This window comes from Filicampus tigris, chromosome 8, assembly GCF_054856515.1.
Source record: "Filicampus tigris isolate MCC_2025a chromosome 8, RoL_Ftig_1.0, whole genome shotgun sequence".
Taxonomy (NCBI): domain Eukaryota; kingdom Metazoa; phylum Chordata; class Actinopteri; order Syngnathiformes; family Syngnathidae; genus Filicampus; species Filicampus tigris.
The window spans coordinates 24,808,457-24,826,919 of record NC_141224.1 but is presented as its reverse complement, the minus strand read 5'-3'; the positions used below and the strand labels follow the sequence as shown (position 1 = coordinate 24,826,919).

Sequence of the window (18,463 nt, the reverse complement as noted above, 5' to 3'; positions counted from 1 at the left end):
AGAATTTACATTTGGCCCTGATCATTTTTCGAACAGATCGGGCAGAAAAAACACACAATCACACCACTGTATAGTCAGTCAGGATATTTTTTTCAAATTATCCAATAATTGGGCCTTTGCTAAATTTGATTGGAAGAGGGGGGCAGGGTTTGAAATTGGAACAATTATTGTTTTCTATATATCCTGCTTTTGATAACCTCTGAAAAAAAAAACGACTGCTGGCGTCTACTGGCATTACCTTGATACCTAACAAACTATTCAAAATCAGATTGCATGCTTTTGAACCATTAGGGGATGAAGTAGTATATAGAATTAACAGTTTCAGCAACTGGTCTCATTATTGGACATTGAAGAACACCAATGAAAAGATTAATAGTCAACACATTTATGATAAAGGTCCGCTGATAGTGTAGTGGTACACACGCCTGAGTTGTGTGCGGGCAGCGTGGGATCGATTCCCGCTCAGGGACAGTGTCTATGTGTGCCCTGCGACTGGCTGGCGACCAGTTCGGGGTGTAGTCTGCCTTCGCCCATTGACGGCTGGGATAGGCTCCAGCAACTCCCCGCAACCCTATATAGGATTAGCGGTTTGGAAGATGACATGACATGACATTGATGATGATGATGATGATGATGATGATGATGATGATGATGGTGATGATGATGATGATTAAATCTCAGTGCAGTTTGCATTTTACTGTACAACATTATTGTGTAGCGAATGATGTGGCGGTGGCCCGGAAATGTAAATTTCTACTCAGCACCAACAAACTTCCGTATACACCAGGAAAACACAATATCTGTGAAAGAGACCTATGAGAGGAAGTGGTTGTATTCACAAGAGTAGATGAAGTTGGACATGCAATTTATTTATTTCACACGGGTCTCAAATGTTTGCCACTTCCGGCAAATTTGAATTATCCTCAAAAATGGAATACATCAATTTAAATGAACACAAATGGATCTCATGGATGGCAGCATAAACTCCAGCCAGGTTAAGCATTGATACTAAGTTATTTATAGTGCAGGACATTGCTTTATACATATTTCACACACAGAAGCAACGCAAAATCCACAGTGATTGGCCTATGACTGGTGCTACTGTGCAACACAAAACACCACACTCACTTTTTACAGAGTTGATCAATAAAGCAGCCCCCAAAAGGGTTAAGATAAGGGACTATATTGGTGTAATCAATAGGCAATAGGCAACTAATCGCTCAAATCCCAATTTATGAGTAGCTGGAAAGCACCATTATTGTCAGTGGCCCTTCTGTTATTGTGTTGCATTTTTACCGTGCTCATGTTTCAAAAGTTCTATACATACAGCAAACATGATTCACAACTGTAATTTTGTATATAACTTACTGTAACTTAAAAATGTTGGCACTGACGCAAAAAAGGCAGTTGTGTTAGAATTAACAGAATCCCAATGTGTAAAAAAGTAAACTGTACGTGACTGCCTATTTTTCATTTTTTATTTTTCTTAGTGTCCCTTCCAACGCATTTCAAGTGGTTTGGTTTGAGTTAAGAAGGGACGCACGTTTCCTCCCCCCAATCTACCGGAACTTGATTTAAGTGTGTATTCATGCTCATGTTATGGAAAATACAGTTTTTGCTTGTTTCCATCATAATTTGGCGCAATTGTAAAACATACACAATCCTTATATTGGGACATTTTTTCTATTCATGTGTTAAATTGACAAATTTATGGATTTATTGATTTTAGTTTCTAGTTTTTCCAAGCAAACTGCAGGATACATGGCCACTGTGAGGCGTTCTGCGGTCTATATAAATCCGCCGCCATCTTACATTTTCCAGTCGGTACCCTTCTGGACCAGACGTGATTGACTGTCTTCGGAGGGAGTGGACGAGGGCTCCCGCTGATTTTTCGGCGACACATTTTCCTCGACTTTTTACAGATTGAATTTTCCCCTCTTCTATCTGAATCCAAGTGGAAGGATTTGCTGCGTTTTTACACGGGTAGGCAGCAACATTTAACTAAACTGATCATGTCCGCCTCTCACTGAGAGCCTACCGGAATTGAGCCGGGTGTTTAACACGAGCCGGTCGGGACGCATTGATGGCTTCCGTTTGGGATGTAGCAGGCACCACCTTGTGGGGATATTGGCTATTTATCACGGCATGTTTCCGTCTTAAATTGATTTCGTTTCATTTTAACTTCTGTCGTAGGGAAATCCGCGACACATCAAGTGAATAGAACCTAAACGGCAATGACTGTCTCGGATATTACGATAGTGCCCCACGGCAGTCAACTGAAGCCAACGTTAGCACATTAGATTGTTGGCCACATTCCACTTTAGTGACTCACGGTTTTAGGACTTTTTTTGTGCTTTTTTTTAGGCGGGGGCCGGGGGTTCTCTTCGTAATGCATTTGATTGCACGTATTTCTCAGTCTATGCGTGGGCATGGCTTGTTCTTCACGGCGTAACAAAGTTAACAAACGGTCACCAAAAGAAGTTTCACCAAACATTTGTTCGAGTGTTTAACTGCTACTCCCCTTATTTGAAATGCAGTCGTTATCGGCAGAGTCGGAAACCCTTTGCGGATGATGTTGAAATGTATACACCATTAATGGCGGTGTGTTTTCTTGTCGTTTTTTAAAACAAAGCCCCACGCATTCCTCCCAGCCCGTTGTTGCTTTGGGAGGAAGACGAGGTGGAGCCTGTGTGTGAAATTCGAGTCAGGAGTGTTGGAGGCTGGAGCAACTAAGTCGGGCAGCTGTGGGAGAGGGGCGGGCGGCTGCGTGGAGTTACCAGTGCGGCTCCTCTCCGTCGTTGATTTGCCTTGGAGTCTTTTTCAATCTCAATTTTGTGAAATCGGTAAGTAGTAAACGCGACTTAAGCCTTACTGCAGTCTGGTTTGAATTTAAACGAAAAAGCCGGTCATCAAAATAACCCAAATTCAACAGTCGTCCTCACTCAAAATTGTTTTACTCTCGATTGACTGACAGTATGAAGTGAAAATTTTGGTCGTTCGTACGTTTTAATTGAAGTTGATCAAATATTCTAAGTAATGACATGAGTGTTAAGACTGAAACGTGGCTTGCATTGAAGTTTACTAACAAAAAGTCCTGTACGGAGTATTGTTATTAAATAGATTTTGACTAAAATATTTGTAGTTTATGCTTTTCACATTAGAATATTTTCATGGCATCCTAGCAAAGATTTGAGTATAGTTGGCCGTTTTCCCGTGTAGCCTATGTTGCATAGGCTGATTGTATAGTAAGATGGCAGCCAGTTGTGAGGCTGCTGAGCCTGCACTTTGCTTCGCTAACACTCAACCAATAAACATGTAGCTGCTCCTTCCTCAAAAGCCCCTTGCAATCGTTGGCCTACTTAGGTCGTTATTGAGATCTGTGTTACATTTCCACAATTTATTACAGTTTTTGTCCTTTTCAGCAGTTAATTTACAAAAAAGGCCTTTCAACAGATAAAGGCAGCTACGCAACTGATAATTGATTACATTTGAAATACGATGTGTGAGAGAGATTATAGATTGATTCTGCCAAAAATAGAAGTGTCCCTAGTTGACTGCATTGTGAGCTTGACACAATGGTGGAATTAATCTCAAATTCAACTCTTTGCTTTTTGTTGGTAGTTTTTCATTTAAAACATGCAACAAGTGAACACTATGCATGTCAGTTTTGTTTTTTACATAAATATACAATTCACCGAAATGCTTTTTATGCAGTCCAACTGCCTTGTAACCCTAAAGGACTAGTGGTATTTTATGGATTCTAGTCTAGACCATGGAGTGAATTGTAGACCTCACATGTGGCTTCAAAGAAACCCCCATTCAGTTTTTTTTTCGAATTTGCAGCTTGTATTTTCTTGACTTGGTTCATGGTTGAGTCCCTTCAGCTTGAGGGTAAGGCTGCCATTTGTTTTCTGTCAATTGAAGACTAGGCTTTATTTTTTTGGCTCCTCTTTGAAAGCCGGATGCAAAGATCCTCTTTTCCACCAGTGTAAATGATGTGCTTTGATTTGTATGAAGTCCAGTGTTGCACATATGGCTCCCATTAAAGTTAGAGTTCTAGCTACTCAAGCTTGAGAGGATGGCGTGTGAACAGTGAATTAGAATTGGGGGTTTTGTAGGGTGGAACAACATGCCAACAGCCTGAGTGGAGATTGTTTTAGTTTTGCAGCTGAAATTGAGTGCTGTGGGTATATGAAGAGAAGTCATTCAGTGCAGGGGTTTTGCCTCCTATTTGCATACATTTTAATAACTGTGCATTAGAGTTGATGTGACTGGCGTTGTTGTTTTGGGGGTGGATACGTTTGTTTGTGTCAGAAGAACAAATGTGCTAAATAACTTTGTTAGTTCAGTCTTCTTAGCACATGGCTTGGCCTTGGGATCAAGTTGTTTAATTGAAAGATGCTGGTCTTTTCGTAGGGGTAGAAACACGCAATGCCCAGTTAATCATTTTTTTGGGGGGTACTGTTTGACAGCGATAAGCATGCATCTACAAACAACTTTGCCAAGGTTGATGTACTGTATATTAACACCCTTCTCAGTCAAAAGTAAATATTTACTTATTACACCGGGCAATGGTGTAGTGCTCTCTCTCTCTCGCTGGGTTAAGTGCCTCTTGCGGCAGTTTTCGCTGCCATTATATCCCACAATTGACGTGAGGACTTAAAAATAAAAAATAAAAAAAATATATATATATAGATATTTACAGATTTACAGCGAGCGATTCGGTCGCGAGCGATTCGGTCGCGAGCGATTCGGTCGCGAGCGATTCGGTCGCGAGCGATTCGGTCGCGAGCGATCCGGTCGCGAGCGATCCGGTCGCGAGCGATCCGGTCGCGAGCCTGTTGTCCACCGGCCCGCACCAAGACTGCCATTACTGCGATGGCATGCCCGTTAAGAGCTCATCTTTGTTTGTTTGAGTAAGTCCACGACCCGCTGGAACAGCAGACCTGCATTACATCGGCATGCAATTTATTTTTGATTTCTGAAGCATTTTCCCACAGGAATTCATGTCACACTCACACTGGCTCTCTGCTAGCACTGTGGTGACAACAGGCGTGTCTCAAGCAATGATTTAACATTCTTGCAGTTACACACATTACTTTCCTTTTCCAACTGTTAAACATCTTAACATGATATCTAGTCTACAAATACTATGCAGTAGTTTCCACCTAGCGATGCTGGGTTAGCTACATTCAAACTAGCGATGGTAGGTTAAAATCAATGTTGCCTTGCAGTTGAACAAATGCGGTGGAATGCTGTCTTTGACACATTGTACTATGGTTCAATTCCCAGTCACGACACCAAAATCCTAATAGGTATATGAGACCCTAATTCCAAGCCACTGTCTGTGTTAAAATGAGTGGGATGAATCAGGAAGGGCATCCCCTGTCAAAACTATGCCAAACACATAAGTACTGTGGTGACATTACAAGACGTGCCCCTGTAGAAAAACTGTACTCCAGTGTCAACTTCCCACCAAAAGGAGGTGCTAATACACTGTGAAAATGGTCATTACTGAGCTTACAATGGTCTGTGACCTATAAATGTCTGTGAATGGAGCACAACGAAGCCCAGAAATGGCTTGGGGACAAAAAAAAAAGAATCGACCATTATTTTGTAAGTTGACTTGCTCAACTTTTTTTTTTCCCAGCATTGTGTGTGTGGGCCATGCAGATTTTTAATGATACCTTTCCATGAAGATTTACCAAAGGCATTCTATCTTGGGAAAAACAAATGGCTCAGTAACTTTATTGACTTTGAACTTGGGCTGCAACATTCATCAAATTTTAATCATTATCATGATTTTGGCTGCCAATGTAAAATTAAGTGTGGGCTCTGCTGCACATCTAATCAAGTATGTTCTCAACCAGTGGTCGGCCAAATACCAGGGTTATGGCTTTATTAAGATGCCTCAATAATAAACCGGCACACCCTAAGGTGGAAGACCCAATGATAAATTCTTGGGTTTAAAAAAAAAAAAAAAAAGTAATTTATTCTAAAACTGCAATCAGTTTATAAGTTTCGTTGTGCACTAAAAATTTTGATTTGTTAAAGTAGTGCTACTAAAATAGATGTTTTCCCTAACAGGATGATGAATTGTGATTGTTGGAGTTTTGTAGGTCTCGAGTCCATAAGCCCAATTAGCAATTTACAAAACAACTACTTACTCAATGCGTGTTTGTTTTATCTTTCAAGAAGGTATCCAATATAAATAGACTCACACAAATCGATAGAATTTTCTCGTCAGTTTTCTTTACCATCTCTGAAGTTCAGGAATCATACAATGATCAGATCTGGGCATCTTTTCAATCCTCGCGAATGCTCTCACCCGAGATGGGCGAGGGCAGAAAAGGGGCGCGGTCTAACGTGCAGCCCTCACATTTTATACTGTCTTCAAAATCTAAACATAATTTGGGTTGGTCTCCTCCCTGGCTGGCCCTGCCTATGGGGCTGATCTTCACCAGCTGGTCCCGTGCTCAGCTCAGATCAGAGCGCGCTGACTTTGAACTGATTATGCGATGTGTAATTCCCAATTTGTTTTTTGGTTAACCTATTGGCTAATATAAAGCCATTCTTTATAGATTCAGATCCTTCATGATTTAACAATCATATTATAATATTGATCAAAATAATAGTGATTGTCTTTTATGGCATAATCGTGCAGCCCTAATTTGAATGTAGAGGAAGTAGATTACCTAGTAAGACAATTTATGGAACATTATTTCAAACTGATGTGAATCTTGGGCAGAAAGATGCAATTGTCAGGCAGGTGCATGTTCTCTAGAATGTGATACATTTGGTCTAAGTGCTAGTTACTCCAATCTCAAATTCTCTTTTTTTTTTTTTTTTTTTTTAAACAGCCCTTATTGAACAATTTACCACAGCAGTTTCCATAGTCATCTGGAAATGGGTTACTTTCAAATTGTTTCACTGCCAACTGAATACGTGTAAGGAAACCAGTATGGTCCACCATTTCCCTCTTACTGACAGTTGTGGCCATCTCCCAGAACTGAGCCGCTTGTGAATCAGATTTCATGGTGTCAAGTGGCTACTTGGAATCGTATAAACTTTCCAAGGGGATGACTACTCAACTCCACCCCAGAGCTACTATGGTACTTTGATCTGTGTGTAGTTTGGGATGCTGTGTCATCTTTGTCTCTTTATTGTTTCATAGTAGGACTGGATGATTATTGAAAAAAAACAATCAGGATTATGTAATTTTGATTTAGATTGATTCATGATTAAAAAAACGATTATTATTTGATTTCAAAATTGAGTATTTATTCAAATACTGGTTGTACCTTACCAGATTCTTTCCTAACAGTGCCTTCTAACGTGTCAGCAATTTTGCTGGTTAAAAAAAAAAAATGGAACAGAACCAAGAGAAAATAAAGTTCTTATCTTCATTTCACTGCCCGCTGCCACTACAGTTTGTTCAAAACTGAAGAAAGTTACGATTGAACCCTTAACATAAGTCGTTTTTCACAGATTGGGAAGAAATTGTGCCTTTAAGTCTTACCTGTATACATGTTTCCACAGTGTCTTTGTGTGAATATTCTTTATTTGAAGGACTGTCACTCCTGAAGCCAATGCTAATTACCATTAGCATTTAAATGGGATACTCTATTAACTTTAGCATTAGCAGCTAGCTTGTTTGAAAAACAAAGCATGTTTTGTTTTTAAATATAAAATGTGTGTAATTTTGTCATGTTTAGTTTTACAGTAAATTCCATCCAGGGTGTCTTTAAACATCTTAAAGGACGCTTGGGGACAGAAGAATCACAGATGCTACACGTGGGGTCTCAAAGTCTGGTCCTTGGGAGCCCCCTGTGCAGCCTGTTTTAGATGTTTCTCTAGCTCCAACACGCCAGAGTCTTGTAGAAAGCTTGCTGATGAGCTGTTCATTATAATCAACAGGGAAACATATAAAACTGGCTGGATAGGGGCTGCCAAGAACCACACTTGGAGACCCCTGCACTACACGCTTGCAATGCAAGCAACGTGGTGTTTTCACAACATTGGGGAACTTGTAAACGCACCACATTGTCCTGCACATTGATCATTTTTCTCTGATTTATGTTTTAAAGATCGTGAGAAGCGAAAATCAAAATCACGATTCAATTTCGATTAATCATCCACCCCTAGTTCATATATAACAAATGATTCAATATAACAGTCTAAAACTTGTGTTAATTTACGAAGCGTACTTTCTGTTTCAAAGGCAGTGGCGGGATGTGTACGCCCTTTCTCTCCCACTGCTTATTTTCTTCCCACCAAGTGAGCCACTCCCCCCCCCCCCCCTTCACATAAATACTACCTAGCTGCCATGCTTAATGTGGGCCTTCTTTGCGAGCTGCAATTTGCTTGGGTGGATTTCATAGGAGACTAAATACAAAGGTTAAGATGGAAAGATGGCACCGGTGTTTCGCCACGGACTAGGACAACGATTCTGTTTGCATTAAATGAGCATGTTGCAGTTGTTTTTGGTGTAATCATTAACAATGAGCCAGGAAGGAAAGGAAGCGAGAGGTCACTGAGGCTGATGGTGCTTTCCTGTGTGTTTCAGATCAGGAAGCTGTGACAGCCGTGGTTTGACGAAAGGAACATGGCTTCCCAGGGTGAGTTGAAATTTCCAGCACATGCATGGACCTGATTGTGCGTCTTCCCTTACATATGAGCACAAAGAATGCATTTACAAATGTTATACAAACAGTTATTTTTAGTTACATCAGCGAATAAAGTGTTCAAATCATTTCCTTAATTACCATATTTGGGTCTGACAACAGCCATCCCAACAAACACTGTTCCCAAATCCTAAAATGGCACTCTATCTCTCCATCCTGGTGTTGCATTAAAGAGGATTTACATGGATTACCAAAATGTACCAGTTGATCTCTTGAATTCTGTTGTGCCAAATTGATCCTACAAAGTCTTTGGGTGTTGTCTGTTTTTATATCCACTTGTCCCCCTTCAGCTGATTTGATGGAGCTGGACATGGCCATGGAGCCAGACCGGAAGGCAGCAGTCAGCCACTGGCAGCAACAGTCCTACCTGGATTCAGGCATCCACTCAGGGGCCACGACTACAGCTCCCTCCCTCAGTGGGAAAGGAAATCCCGAAGATGACGATCTTGACAACAACCAGGTCATGTATGAGTGGGAGCAAGGCTTCAACCAGAATTTCTCCCAAGATCAAGTTCAAGGTGAGTCCCAAGATCTGCCTTTGGCTAAATAATTTAGAATCTTGGTGAAGTGCATTGTGGGAGAAACCTTCCATCTCTTTCAGACTTGGATGGTCAGTATGCCATGACCCGTGCCCAGCGGGTGCGTGCAGCAATGTTCCCAGAGACTCTTGAGGAGGGCATGCAGATTCCTTCCACACAATATGACACAGCAAATCCTACAAATGTTCAGAGACTAGCAGAACCTTCACAAATGCTCAAACATGCCGTGGTCAATCTGATCAACTACCAAGATGATGCTGAGCTTGCAACCAGAGCCATACCGGAGCTCACCAAATTACTCAATGATGAGGACCAGGTAGTTGTCGTAGATGACGCGCCGTGCTGTGCGGCGCTCTGCCGTCACTGATCTACAGTGTTCCTTCTCTTCCTCCTCTTAGGTTGTTGTAAACAAAGCAGCAGTGATGGTCCACCAGCTGTCAAAAAAAGAAGCTTCCCGCCACGCCATCATGCGCTCCCCTCAGATGGTGTCAGCCATAGTCAGGACAATGCAGAACACAAACGACGTGGAGACAGCTCGCTGCACTGCAGGGACTCTCCACAACCTTTCCCATCACAGAGAGGGGCTCCTGGCCATCTTCAAATCTGGAGGAATCCCAGCGCTAGTTAAAATGCTTGGGTATGTGTGAGAATTGTTGAATATTCTTGCTGGAAAGGCCAATTTGAAATGTAAAGAGTTGAATGTGGTGCGTCAAAAAATTGGCAAAGAATTGCCATCTTTTTATGCTTATTTGTATGTACAGTATCTCAGTTTGGTAATTTTTCTAGGGAAACTTGCAATATTTTTTTTCATACACACTAGAAGCTTGTTAGAATTCTTGAAAGATTGTCACCATGTGTTGACAGTATCTGCACAACCGTCTGGATTGACTGCGGTAAGTAATATAATGTTGCAACGGGGGGAAAACTGCAAAATTAATTGGCAATTTGCGCCCGTCAAACAGTGATTGGTGAAAGGAAAACAATTTATAATCCTGTTCCCCCATGTATTGTAATCCAATAATCCTTTTTCTACTTTGCAGTTCACCAGTGGACTCTGTCCTTTTCTATGCCATCACCACCCTCCACAACCTCCTCCTGCACCAGGAAGGAGCTAAGATGGCGGTTCGTTTGGCCGGTGGCCTTCAGAAAATGGTGGCCCTGCTCAACAAAACAAATGTCAAGTTCCTAGCCATCACCACAGATTGTCTCCAAATCTTGGCCTATGGAAACCAGGAAAGCAAGGTGACTTTGCGTCTTTATCAGATCTGCTGTGAAAATGTCCCATCTTGTAGAGATTAAAATGAGGTGGGAAAACCTTGTGCTCTTTCTAGTTGATAATCCTGGCCAGTGGGGGCCCCCAAGCACTGGTGAACATCATGAGGACTTACACCTATGAGAAATTGCTGTGGACCACAAGTAGAGTACTCAAAGTCCTGTCGGTCTGCTCCAGTAATAAACCTGCCATTGTTGAAGCTGGTATGTTTGAAGTCAAAAGCCATTAGCAACTTTTTCACATCGAGCACTCACTAGAAACTAGTTATTTTACTTTATTATTATTATTTTTTGCAGTTTAGTTTTCATTATTGTCTCTTTGCTCAGGAGGCATGCAGGCTCTTGGACTCCACCTGACAGACCCAAGCCAGAGACTGGTTCAGAACTGTCTCTGGACTCTCAGGAACTTATCAGATGCTGCCACCAAACAGGTGAATCCCGGATAACAAACATGAAATACTTGACTCGGACTACTTGCAGTTTTGTCGTGGTTGCAGTTAAAGCGAGTAATTGCAATGTTTTAAATGTCGATCTGCTGTTCTTGAATTCTCCCTGTCACCTTAATTGGACCGTTTTTGTCTCACAGGAGGGTATGGAGGGTCTGTTGGGGACCCTGGTGCAACTCCTTGGTAGTGATGACATTAATGTTGTGACCTGTGCTGCCGGCATTCTGTCAAACCTGACTTGCAACAACTATAAAAACAAGATGATGGTCTGCCAGGTTGGTACTCACAGGGGCAAGATTGAGATGCATTTGTGGTTTTCCCTGTGACTGGCAACTAAACATCTGAAACGAGGTATAGATGCACTTCCTCATCCTGTTTTTATTCCCGCGTAGGTGGGTGGAATTGAGGCTCTGGTTCGCACTGTGCTTCGTGCCGGAGACAGGGAAGACATCACAGAACCGGCCATCTGTGCTCTGCGTCACCTCACTTCACGGCACCAAGATGCGGAGATGGCCCAGAACGCAGTCAGGCTGCATTATGGGCTGCCAGTTGTGGTCAAATTGTTGCACCCACCATCACATTGGCCACTCATTAAGGTACAAACACGTGGATTTGCCACCTTTTGACATTTCCTCTGTGATTTGTGTTTCTGTGAAGTTGATTGTTGAAAAGGGTGTCTGACATGCAAGTGCTCCTCCCTCAGGCCACAGTTGGTCTGATCCGTAACCTGGCGCTGTGCCCTGCAAACCACGCTCCTCTGAGGGAGCAGGGAGCCATTCCCAGACTGGTTCAGCTGCTGGTCAGAGCACACCAGGACACGCAGAGACGCACCAGCATGGGTGGCACTCAGCAGCAGTTTGTGGTGAGCGCATACAAGCTGCTTGAACACACATTGACGGGCATCAGTAACCCCGGTACCGACCTGCTGGTGTTCTCTCTACCGACAGAAAATTTTGGTCCAGGTTTCGGGTTTGTGTGTCTTGAGTAACTGTGTTGTGTTTTAGGAGGGAGTTCGCATGGAGGAGATTGTGGAGGGTTGCACAGGAGCACTTCACATCCTGGCCAGAGATGTCCACAACAGAATAGTCATCCGAGGACTGAACACAATTCCACTCTTTGTACAGGTAAAATGAAAAGTCACATTCTTTTGCTGTTTGGCTCTCTAAGTCCTGACTTGTGATTTGAACATGTCATGGATCTGTGTGCAGCTGTTGTATTCTCCCATTGAGAATATCCAGCGTGTGGCAGCGGGCGTCCTGTGTGAACTGGCCCAGGACAAAGAGGCCGCTGAGGCCATCGAAGCAGAGGGAGCCACTGCCCCGCTCACAGAGCTCTTGCACAGCCGCAACGAAGGAGTTGGTATGTCCACGTGATGACTTTTCAGTCTGCGAAAGAACGATGATTTAAATTTAGATTACAAAGGTACTCTACCTTGACGTTAAGAGTGCCCCCAACTCATTTGTTGAGATTCGAGTGGTTGCTTGGTCATATTTATTTGCGTTGCGTTGAGGGAAGGGATGTGCGCGACTAGTCGTTTAACAGTCTACGATTTATCAAACGTTTTGTATTTTACTAGTCTGTTAAACGCGGCATTAAGTATCACGCATCTTGTTCCACACGCCTCGGCCTCTGTAAACATGCTGAGCACCAAGAGAGAGAATTGCTCCCTCCTCCCCTAAAAAAAGCATTTTTTTTTTGTGTGTAAGCGTTCATATTACCGGTACATTAAAAATGCGACCTTTGTCTTGTCTCCTGTATGAAAACATGCGTTGTCAAAGTGGCCCGCCTGCGCAGAAGAGACGACGTCACACCCAATGTGTTTGCGGAAGTAAATGTGGTCCATCGTGTCGGGGCATTCAAACGATTAGGTAGCAGGTAGAGATAAATACAGTATTTGGGGGAAATTGTGAGGCGACGCTTTCATATCTCATTTCATGGAGACATCACTAACGATGGCGTCACGTCATAACCGTGCGTAAAAAAAAAGAAATCTACCTGAGCTGTGGCTGAATTACCACGATCGCCATAAATGTCCACTTTATGCTTCACGTTTCAAGTGGGATTAAATTAAAGTCAATAGTGTTACTCAAAACAACTTTGCAGATTCGATCCCCCTGCTGCCAGCACTATCCCTCCGCATCTTAGGCTCGTCAATGTCGTATACAGCATATGCGACCTGGCCGTTCAGACTGCGAACGCATTGGAAAAGATCGGATACGTATCCGATCTAGGACCACATATGAAAGCGACCCAGGTCGTATTTGAAAAAATCGGAATTGAGCCGTTCAGACTATCATAAAAAAATCAGACACAGGTCGCATATGGGCAAAAAAAATCCGATCTGGGTCGCATTTGCCTGCGGTGTGAACCTAGCCTTAGAGGAAAGACACACAGCTGAAAACTTGGCTGCTCTCCTGCGGAGTGTGATGGGCAATACAAAATAAAGTTGTCGCCTGTGTGCATGATAATGCAGCTAACATGGTGCTAGCAAATGAGACCCTGCTGGGCTGGGAGTCGGTACCATTACTCATTATATTATTCATAATAAATGCCATGCATTGCATTGGAAAATATATCAGAAATGTATTTCTCTTTCAATTGTTCACCTTTATTCAGTCAGTTGTTGTTACATCAATAGAATTTAAATTAACAAACTGTCCTGAATGTTTGGGCTAAAATAGCCCCTAAATACACAAAACATTTGCATTTTAAACTTTTAATTCAATATGTATTAAAATTCAAATTTTCTTCCTTACTAGTCGCAAATAAAATTTGAGACTAGTCGGCGGGCAAATTAGTCGAAATTCCCATCCCTAGTTGAGGCAAAGTTTGACTTTTGAACAAGCTTTCGATAAAGTGCTGTTTGAGTGATGTGAAAAAAGAAAATTGAACAATGAAAATTCTGCAATGTCCTTCCATACATGTGCGCAAGGAGAGCCACAGTCACTGTTGATTGAGCGGGACAGACAAATTCAAAATGAACGGATTAATAGCATTTCAATTGGAAACATTTGATACTGTACAGTAAAAGCCCAGAAACAATATTGGTTGTCAGGAAAGGCAAATGTGGTGTAGAATCTGTGCCCAACAAATCATGTGAGTGTCTAGCTGCGGTGACCCAAGTCGCAACTGAGCATGAGGCATGTTGGTTCTCTACACATTGCTCTATTGTGCAATTATGCTGCAGAGTCTAAAGCTAACCTGTCACCTCGCATCTCTTCTCAGCCACGTATGCAGCAGCAGTTCTGTTCCGTATGTCGGAGGACAAACCTCAAGACTACAAGAAACGCCTCTCAGTAGAACTCACAAGCTCTCTCTTCAGGACAGAACCAATGGCGTGGAACGAAGTAGGAAGCGGATAGTCGTGTTTGAAGCACATATGTGTTTATATACAAAGGTTTATGCAACTCTCCGTTGTCTGCAGACTGCAGAGCTCGGTCTGGACATCGGTGCTCAGGGAGAGCCACTGGCCTACAGGCAGGATGGTAAGTTGCCTCAATGCTATTCAAACAACCCCAGTCCCATTCTTCAACTGTCACACGGTTCCCAAGAGGATCATCTCTCTTAGAAGTTTTACTGTAGCGGGTTCTGTCCTTAAGTCCATGCTGACTCATTCAGGGAGGAAGTATGACGCTGCCCAGTATGTTGGTTAGGGTTGGGCATCGTTTAAATTTGGATGATTCCAGTTCTTTGATTCCATAACAATTCAGATTCTTAACAAAAAAGGAGTTATTTTTGGACAAGTCACATTAACCTCTCTGTTCTTTAATTTTGTGAACTTTACCATGAAATACTCAAAGGGTTGTTTTTAACCAGTATATTTATTTGGATTTTTTTTTTTGAATTAGTGATTATTAATTAGGATTTTTCACAAGCTTTATTTTTGAGAAGTTCAATACAAAAATGCAGCTGTTACTGAAAGCATGCTAATGAACACCAATTGATTGGCTAACCTTGTCTGTCTTTTAGAAAGAAAATGCATGACAAATACAACGCTGCATTTTAAAGCGGACGTCAACCCAAACATATTTTTTTCAAGAATATGTTCCCAACACGCCCACTAGTTGAAACACGGCATTCTGATTAATTTTGCGTTTGTGGAATATAAGTTACGCAGCAAAATGCAATCGTTTTTAGCCATCTCTGGGGGCATCTATTTTGTGCTCTGTCTACTGAAAATGACATCACAACGACGAATCATGGCCGACCTGTTTTCTGAATCTGAGCAGTCAGCCGAAATGAGCCGGCCGTCCCAGGCAGGATCACCGACCCCACGAAGGGCAACTGCTGACACCGCGGTTTCCCAGCGGCCATTGCAGCTGTGGAAATCTGTGGGAAGGGCCTGGCACACGCCCAGAGAGAGCCGCTGCGGCCCAGGCTTGCCGGCCGGTACGAAGCGAACGGAGGGGCTGACCGAGAAGAGCACGGCAGCTTGCGTGGGGGCGAGCTTCCGTGCTATTGCGACGCAACTTCAGCGGGAGAAGGAGCCGTGCGCACAGTATTTTTTGAATCAGTCCTACTTATTGTGCTTCTTCCGCGCGGCTAACTAGGAATCAAAACTGACATCCTAAAATCTGAATGGTTCCGGGAGAACGGGAATTATGGTCCCGGTTCCACTCGGTTCTCGGTGCTCAACCCTAAGGTTGGGGCAGTGGGATAGTGGAACAGTGGTAGTTGATCCATGGGTGTTGTGCGCTTGGGATGTTTTTGCTGTGGGTTGCGAGTATACAGTGTGAGCGCTTGGTGTATTAACATGCTTCTAACAGCCGCTGTGCTTCTCCTGCCCTCCACTCCTCCATCCTACCAGACCCAAGCTACCGTTCCTTCCACTCGGCAGGTTACGGCACAGACTCGATGGGCATGGAGCCCATGATGGACCATGATCTGGGTGGGGGGCACCACCCCGGTCAGGATTACCCCCCAGTAGAGGGGCTTCCTGACCTGGGACACTCCCAGGAACTGATCGAAGGCCTACCACCTGGTGACTCCAACCAACTGGCCTGGTTTGACACAGACTTGTAAACACCAAGACCAACCTAACTCAACACTTCCTACTAGGTAAGATGGATTCTGACCCACTTGGGTGCATGTTGGCCTGATGGCGATGGATGAACTCACTGAGGCTGCTGCATGCTTGCTCTGCGCTCCTAATTGCCAACTTGTGTGGTGCATGAGTTGTCGGTGTCGTCTCCTACCTGATGTTTCATCTCACGATCTCTTTTCTTTGCAGCTGTATTGTGTGATCCGGATGAACCTGCATCTTGATTCTCCCACATGGAGGAGGCGGGGTTTTAGAAAGTGCCTGACGATGACCCATCCTGTCTATAGGAGCTCCATTGGGACAAATTTGAGTTTGCTTCTGGTTTTAACCAGAGGATGGTTGGTTGACTTGAAATCCTGATGCCACACATGGATTTGGATATAGGTTTGCTTTTGAAATACCCTTTTATGTACTTTTCCATTTTTATTCTTTTTTACATTTTTCTCCTTAAGTCTGTAATGGTACAAGATGCTATTAGCTTGCTTTTTTTTTTTTTTTTTTCTCCTCTCCATTATTCCAAATTATCCCCTTTTTGTTTTGTTTGCAGTCCTTTGTATTATTTGGCTAGTCTCTGTTATTTTTAATTTTTTTTTTTTTTTTTTTGTGATATTGCTCCACACAAGTAATGTACATGACCACATTTTAAATGGTGTCCAAAACACTAAGGTAAATCATTTGCATTGTAACATTGTGTAGCTTTTGTATAAAACATTGGAAGTCATGGTCCAAATATCGAGCTATTTTCTTGCTTTAAAGGTGGACACCAAGGTGTCTCTGCTGTTCCAAAGGGGGTGTAACTGGCCTAGCTGACGGAGGGCTGTTACTGGTCTATTACTAAAGGGGGGTGGGGGGACTAGTTTAGTAGGAGGAGGTCGTTGCTGTAGCCTGCTGTGTTCTGAAACAATAAAATGGACTCATTATTTCAACTGGCTGCATCCTTTTTCCTTCCAGCATTGTTGTAACGCCAATCACGTCATATAGACATTGTGCATTGCTTCAAAGAATAAAGGGAGCACCTAAACAACACAGTCAATCACACTTCTGTGAAGTTGGGAAGCTATGCTTGTGAATCAATTTCACCTGCTGTTGTGCAAATGGAACAGGCAAGAGGTGGAAAGGAGAGGCAGTTCCCAAGATGAGCCCAATAAGAGTGGTTCTTGCAGGTGGTGTCCTGTCCACAGACCATTTCTCTGCTCTCATGCTTTCTGGCTGATGTTTTTGTAATTTGCATTTTTGTCAGTCTCTCCTCCCTGATGTTACCATTAGGTGGTGTCTACCACTAGACGTTATGATTGGGGAACGTGAAAAACTAATAGAATAAATGCAATGGGTATTCCAAACTATTGCTGTAATACACAAGGTCGAAGTATCATTAGGAATGCTTTGCTCTTTTTGTATAATTTAGTGATTGTTGCATATCTGACCAATTGCATTAAAGTGTGGGGGTGCGCTTGTAAGTCCGACATCAAACCGCCCTTTTACAGAAATGTGCTGTGTATTTATACAGTTAAAATCTTTAAAATGCAATGATTTTGGTGGAATATAACCTCCTTAAAATGATGTATAAAGCTCATCAACTTTTACCAAATATCTTGCAAAACTGATTTAAAAAGAGAGAGTGAACAAATCAAGAGGCACAGATTGGTTTTTTTTTTTTTTCATCCAACCGTGTGAACATAGAACAAAAAGTGTGTGATTCAATCCAGGGTGTCATTTTGTGGAACAATCTTGATTGTCAAATTAAAACATTGGAGTCCATTTGTATTTTCAAGAAATGTGTAAAAGCACAATTGCTAAAAGCATAAATGTGTTACTGCTACTTAATGGAAATGATAGATTATGAATTACAAATTAGGAGATTTGATCAATTTTATTATAAAATTGAAAGGGTTACTTGACTTTTTGTGTTTTTTTAAAAACATTTTTTTTTTATCTCCTTTCAGCCATTCTGACCCATTTCTTAAAAAAAAAAAAAAAAAATGAAATAAGACACTCAGGTAGTTCTGCTCATCCAAGATTCCATATCAATGTGATCTTTGGCAAGAAGGTTTGCTGTGCCTCCCAGCAGTGTCCAGAGCATAGAGGAGATGCCAGGAGACAGGCCAATACAACAGGCCTTGTGGAGGGGGCCGTAGGAGGCTGACAAGCCAGCAGCATAACTGCTACCTCCTTCTTTGTGCAAGGAGCAACAGGAGGAGAATTGCCCGAGTCCTGCAAAATGAGCATGTTTATGCTCAGTCAGGAACAGACTATGAGAGGGTTGAGGGCCCGACGGCCACAAGTGGGGCTTATGCTTGAAACTGAAAACCGTGCAGCACCATTAACAATTGCCACAGAACATCAAGATTGGCAAAATTCGCCACTCTCCTTGTGCTAGAGGTACCTACTAAACTGTCGTTATGTACCAGGAAGAAACTCTCAGACCCGTTGAGACCATAATCTTGTGCAGCAGGCACTGGGTTCCTTCTGATGCTTGAGATG

The 18,463-nt window shown here is 42.6% G+C and overlaps 1 protein-coding gene across 2 annotated transcripts; it reads left to right on the top strand.

Annotated features, from left to right (window-relative positions):
• The first annotated feature begins 1,811 nt into the window (after nucleotides 1-1,811).
• Nucleotides 1,812-17,740, top strand: ctnnb1 (catenin (cadherin-associated protein), beta 1). 2 transcript variants are annotated; one of them, XM_086037641.1, is made up of 18 exons: nucleotides 1,812-1,983; nucleotides 2,633-2,843; nucleotides 8,567-8,618; nucleotides 8,975-9,202; nucleotides 9,286-9,539; nucleotides 9,622-9,860; nucleotides 10,264-10,465; nucleotides 10,555-10,699; nucleotides 10,823-10,926; nucleotides 11,082-11,216; nucleotides 11,334-11,537; nucleotides 11,645-11,803; nucleotides 11,946-12,065; nucleotides 12,150-12,300; nucleotides 14,167-14,288; nucleotides 14,366-14,426; nucleotides 15,749-15,999; nucleotides 16,172-17,740. In XM_086037641.1, exons 3-17 carry the CDS (start codon nucleotides 8,606-8,608, stop codon nucleotides 15,961-15,963), a joined length of 2,352 nt encoding a protein of 783 aa, XP_085893767.1. In that variant the 5' UTR covers nucleotides 1,812-1,983; nucleotides 2,633-2,843; nucleotides 8,567-8,605; the 3' UTR covers nucleotides 15,964-15,999; nucleotides 16,172-17,740. The 2 variants fall into 2 exon arrangements, with proteins under 2 accessions (XP_085893767.1, XP_085893766.1); XM_086037640.1 differs by lacking the exon at nucleotides 2,633-2,843.
• Nucleotides 17,741-18,463: the final 723 nt, after the last annotated feature.

Coding starts and splice junctions, on each gene's coding strand:
- ctnnb1 (XM_086037640.1), top strand. Junction 9,203..9,285: donor CTCCCAAGATCAAGTTCAAG/GTGAGTCCCAAG, acceptor CATCTCTTTCAG/ACTTGGATGGTCAGTATGCC. Junction 10,466..10,554: donor ATGGAAACCAGGAAAGCAAG/GTGACTTTGCGT, acceptor TGCTCTTTCTAG/TTGATAATCCTGGCCAGTGG.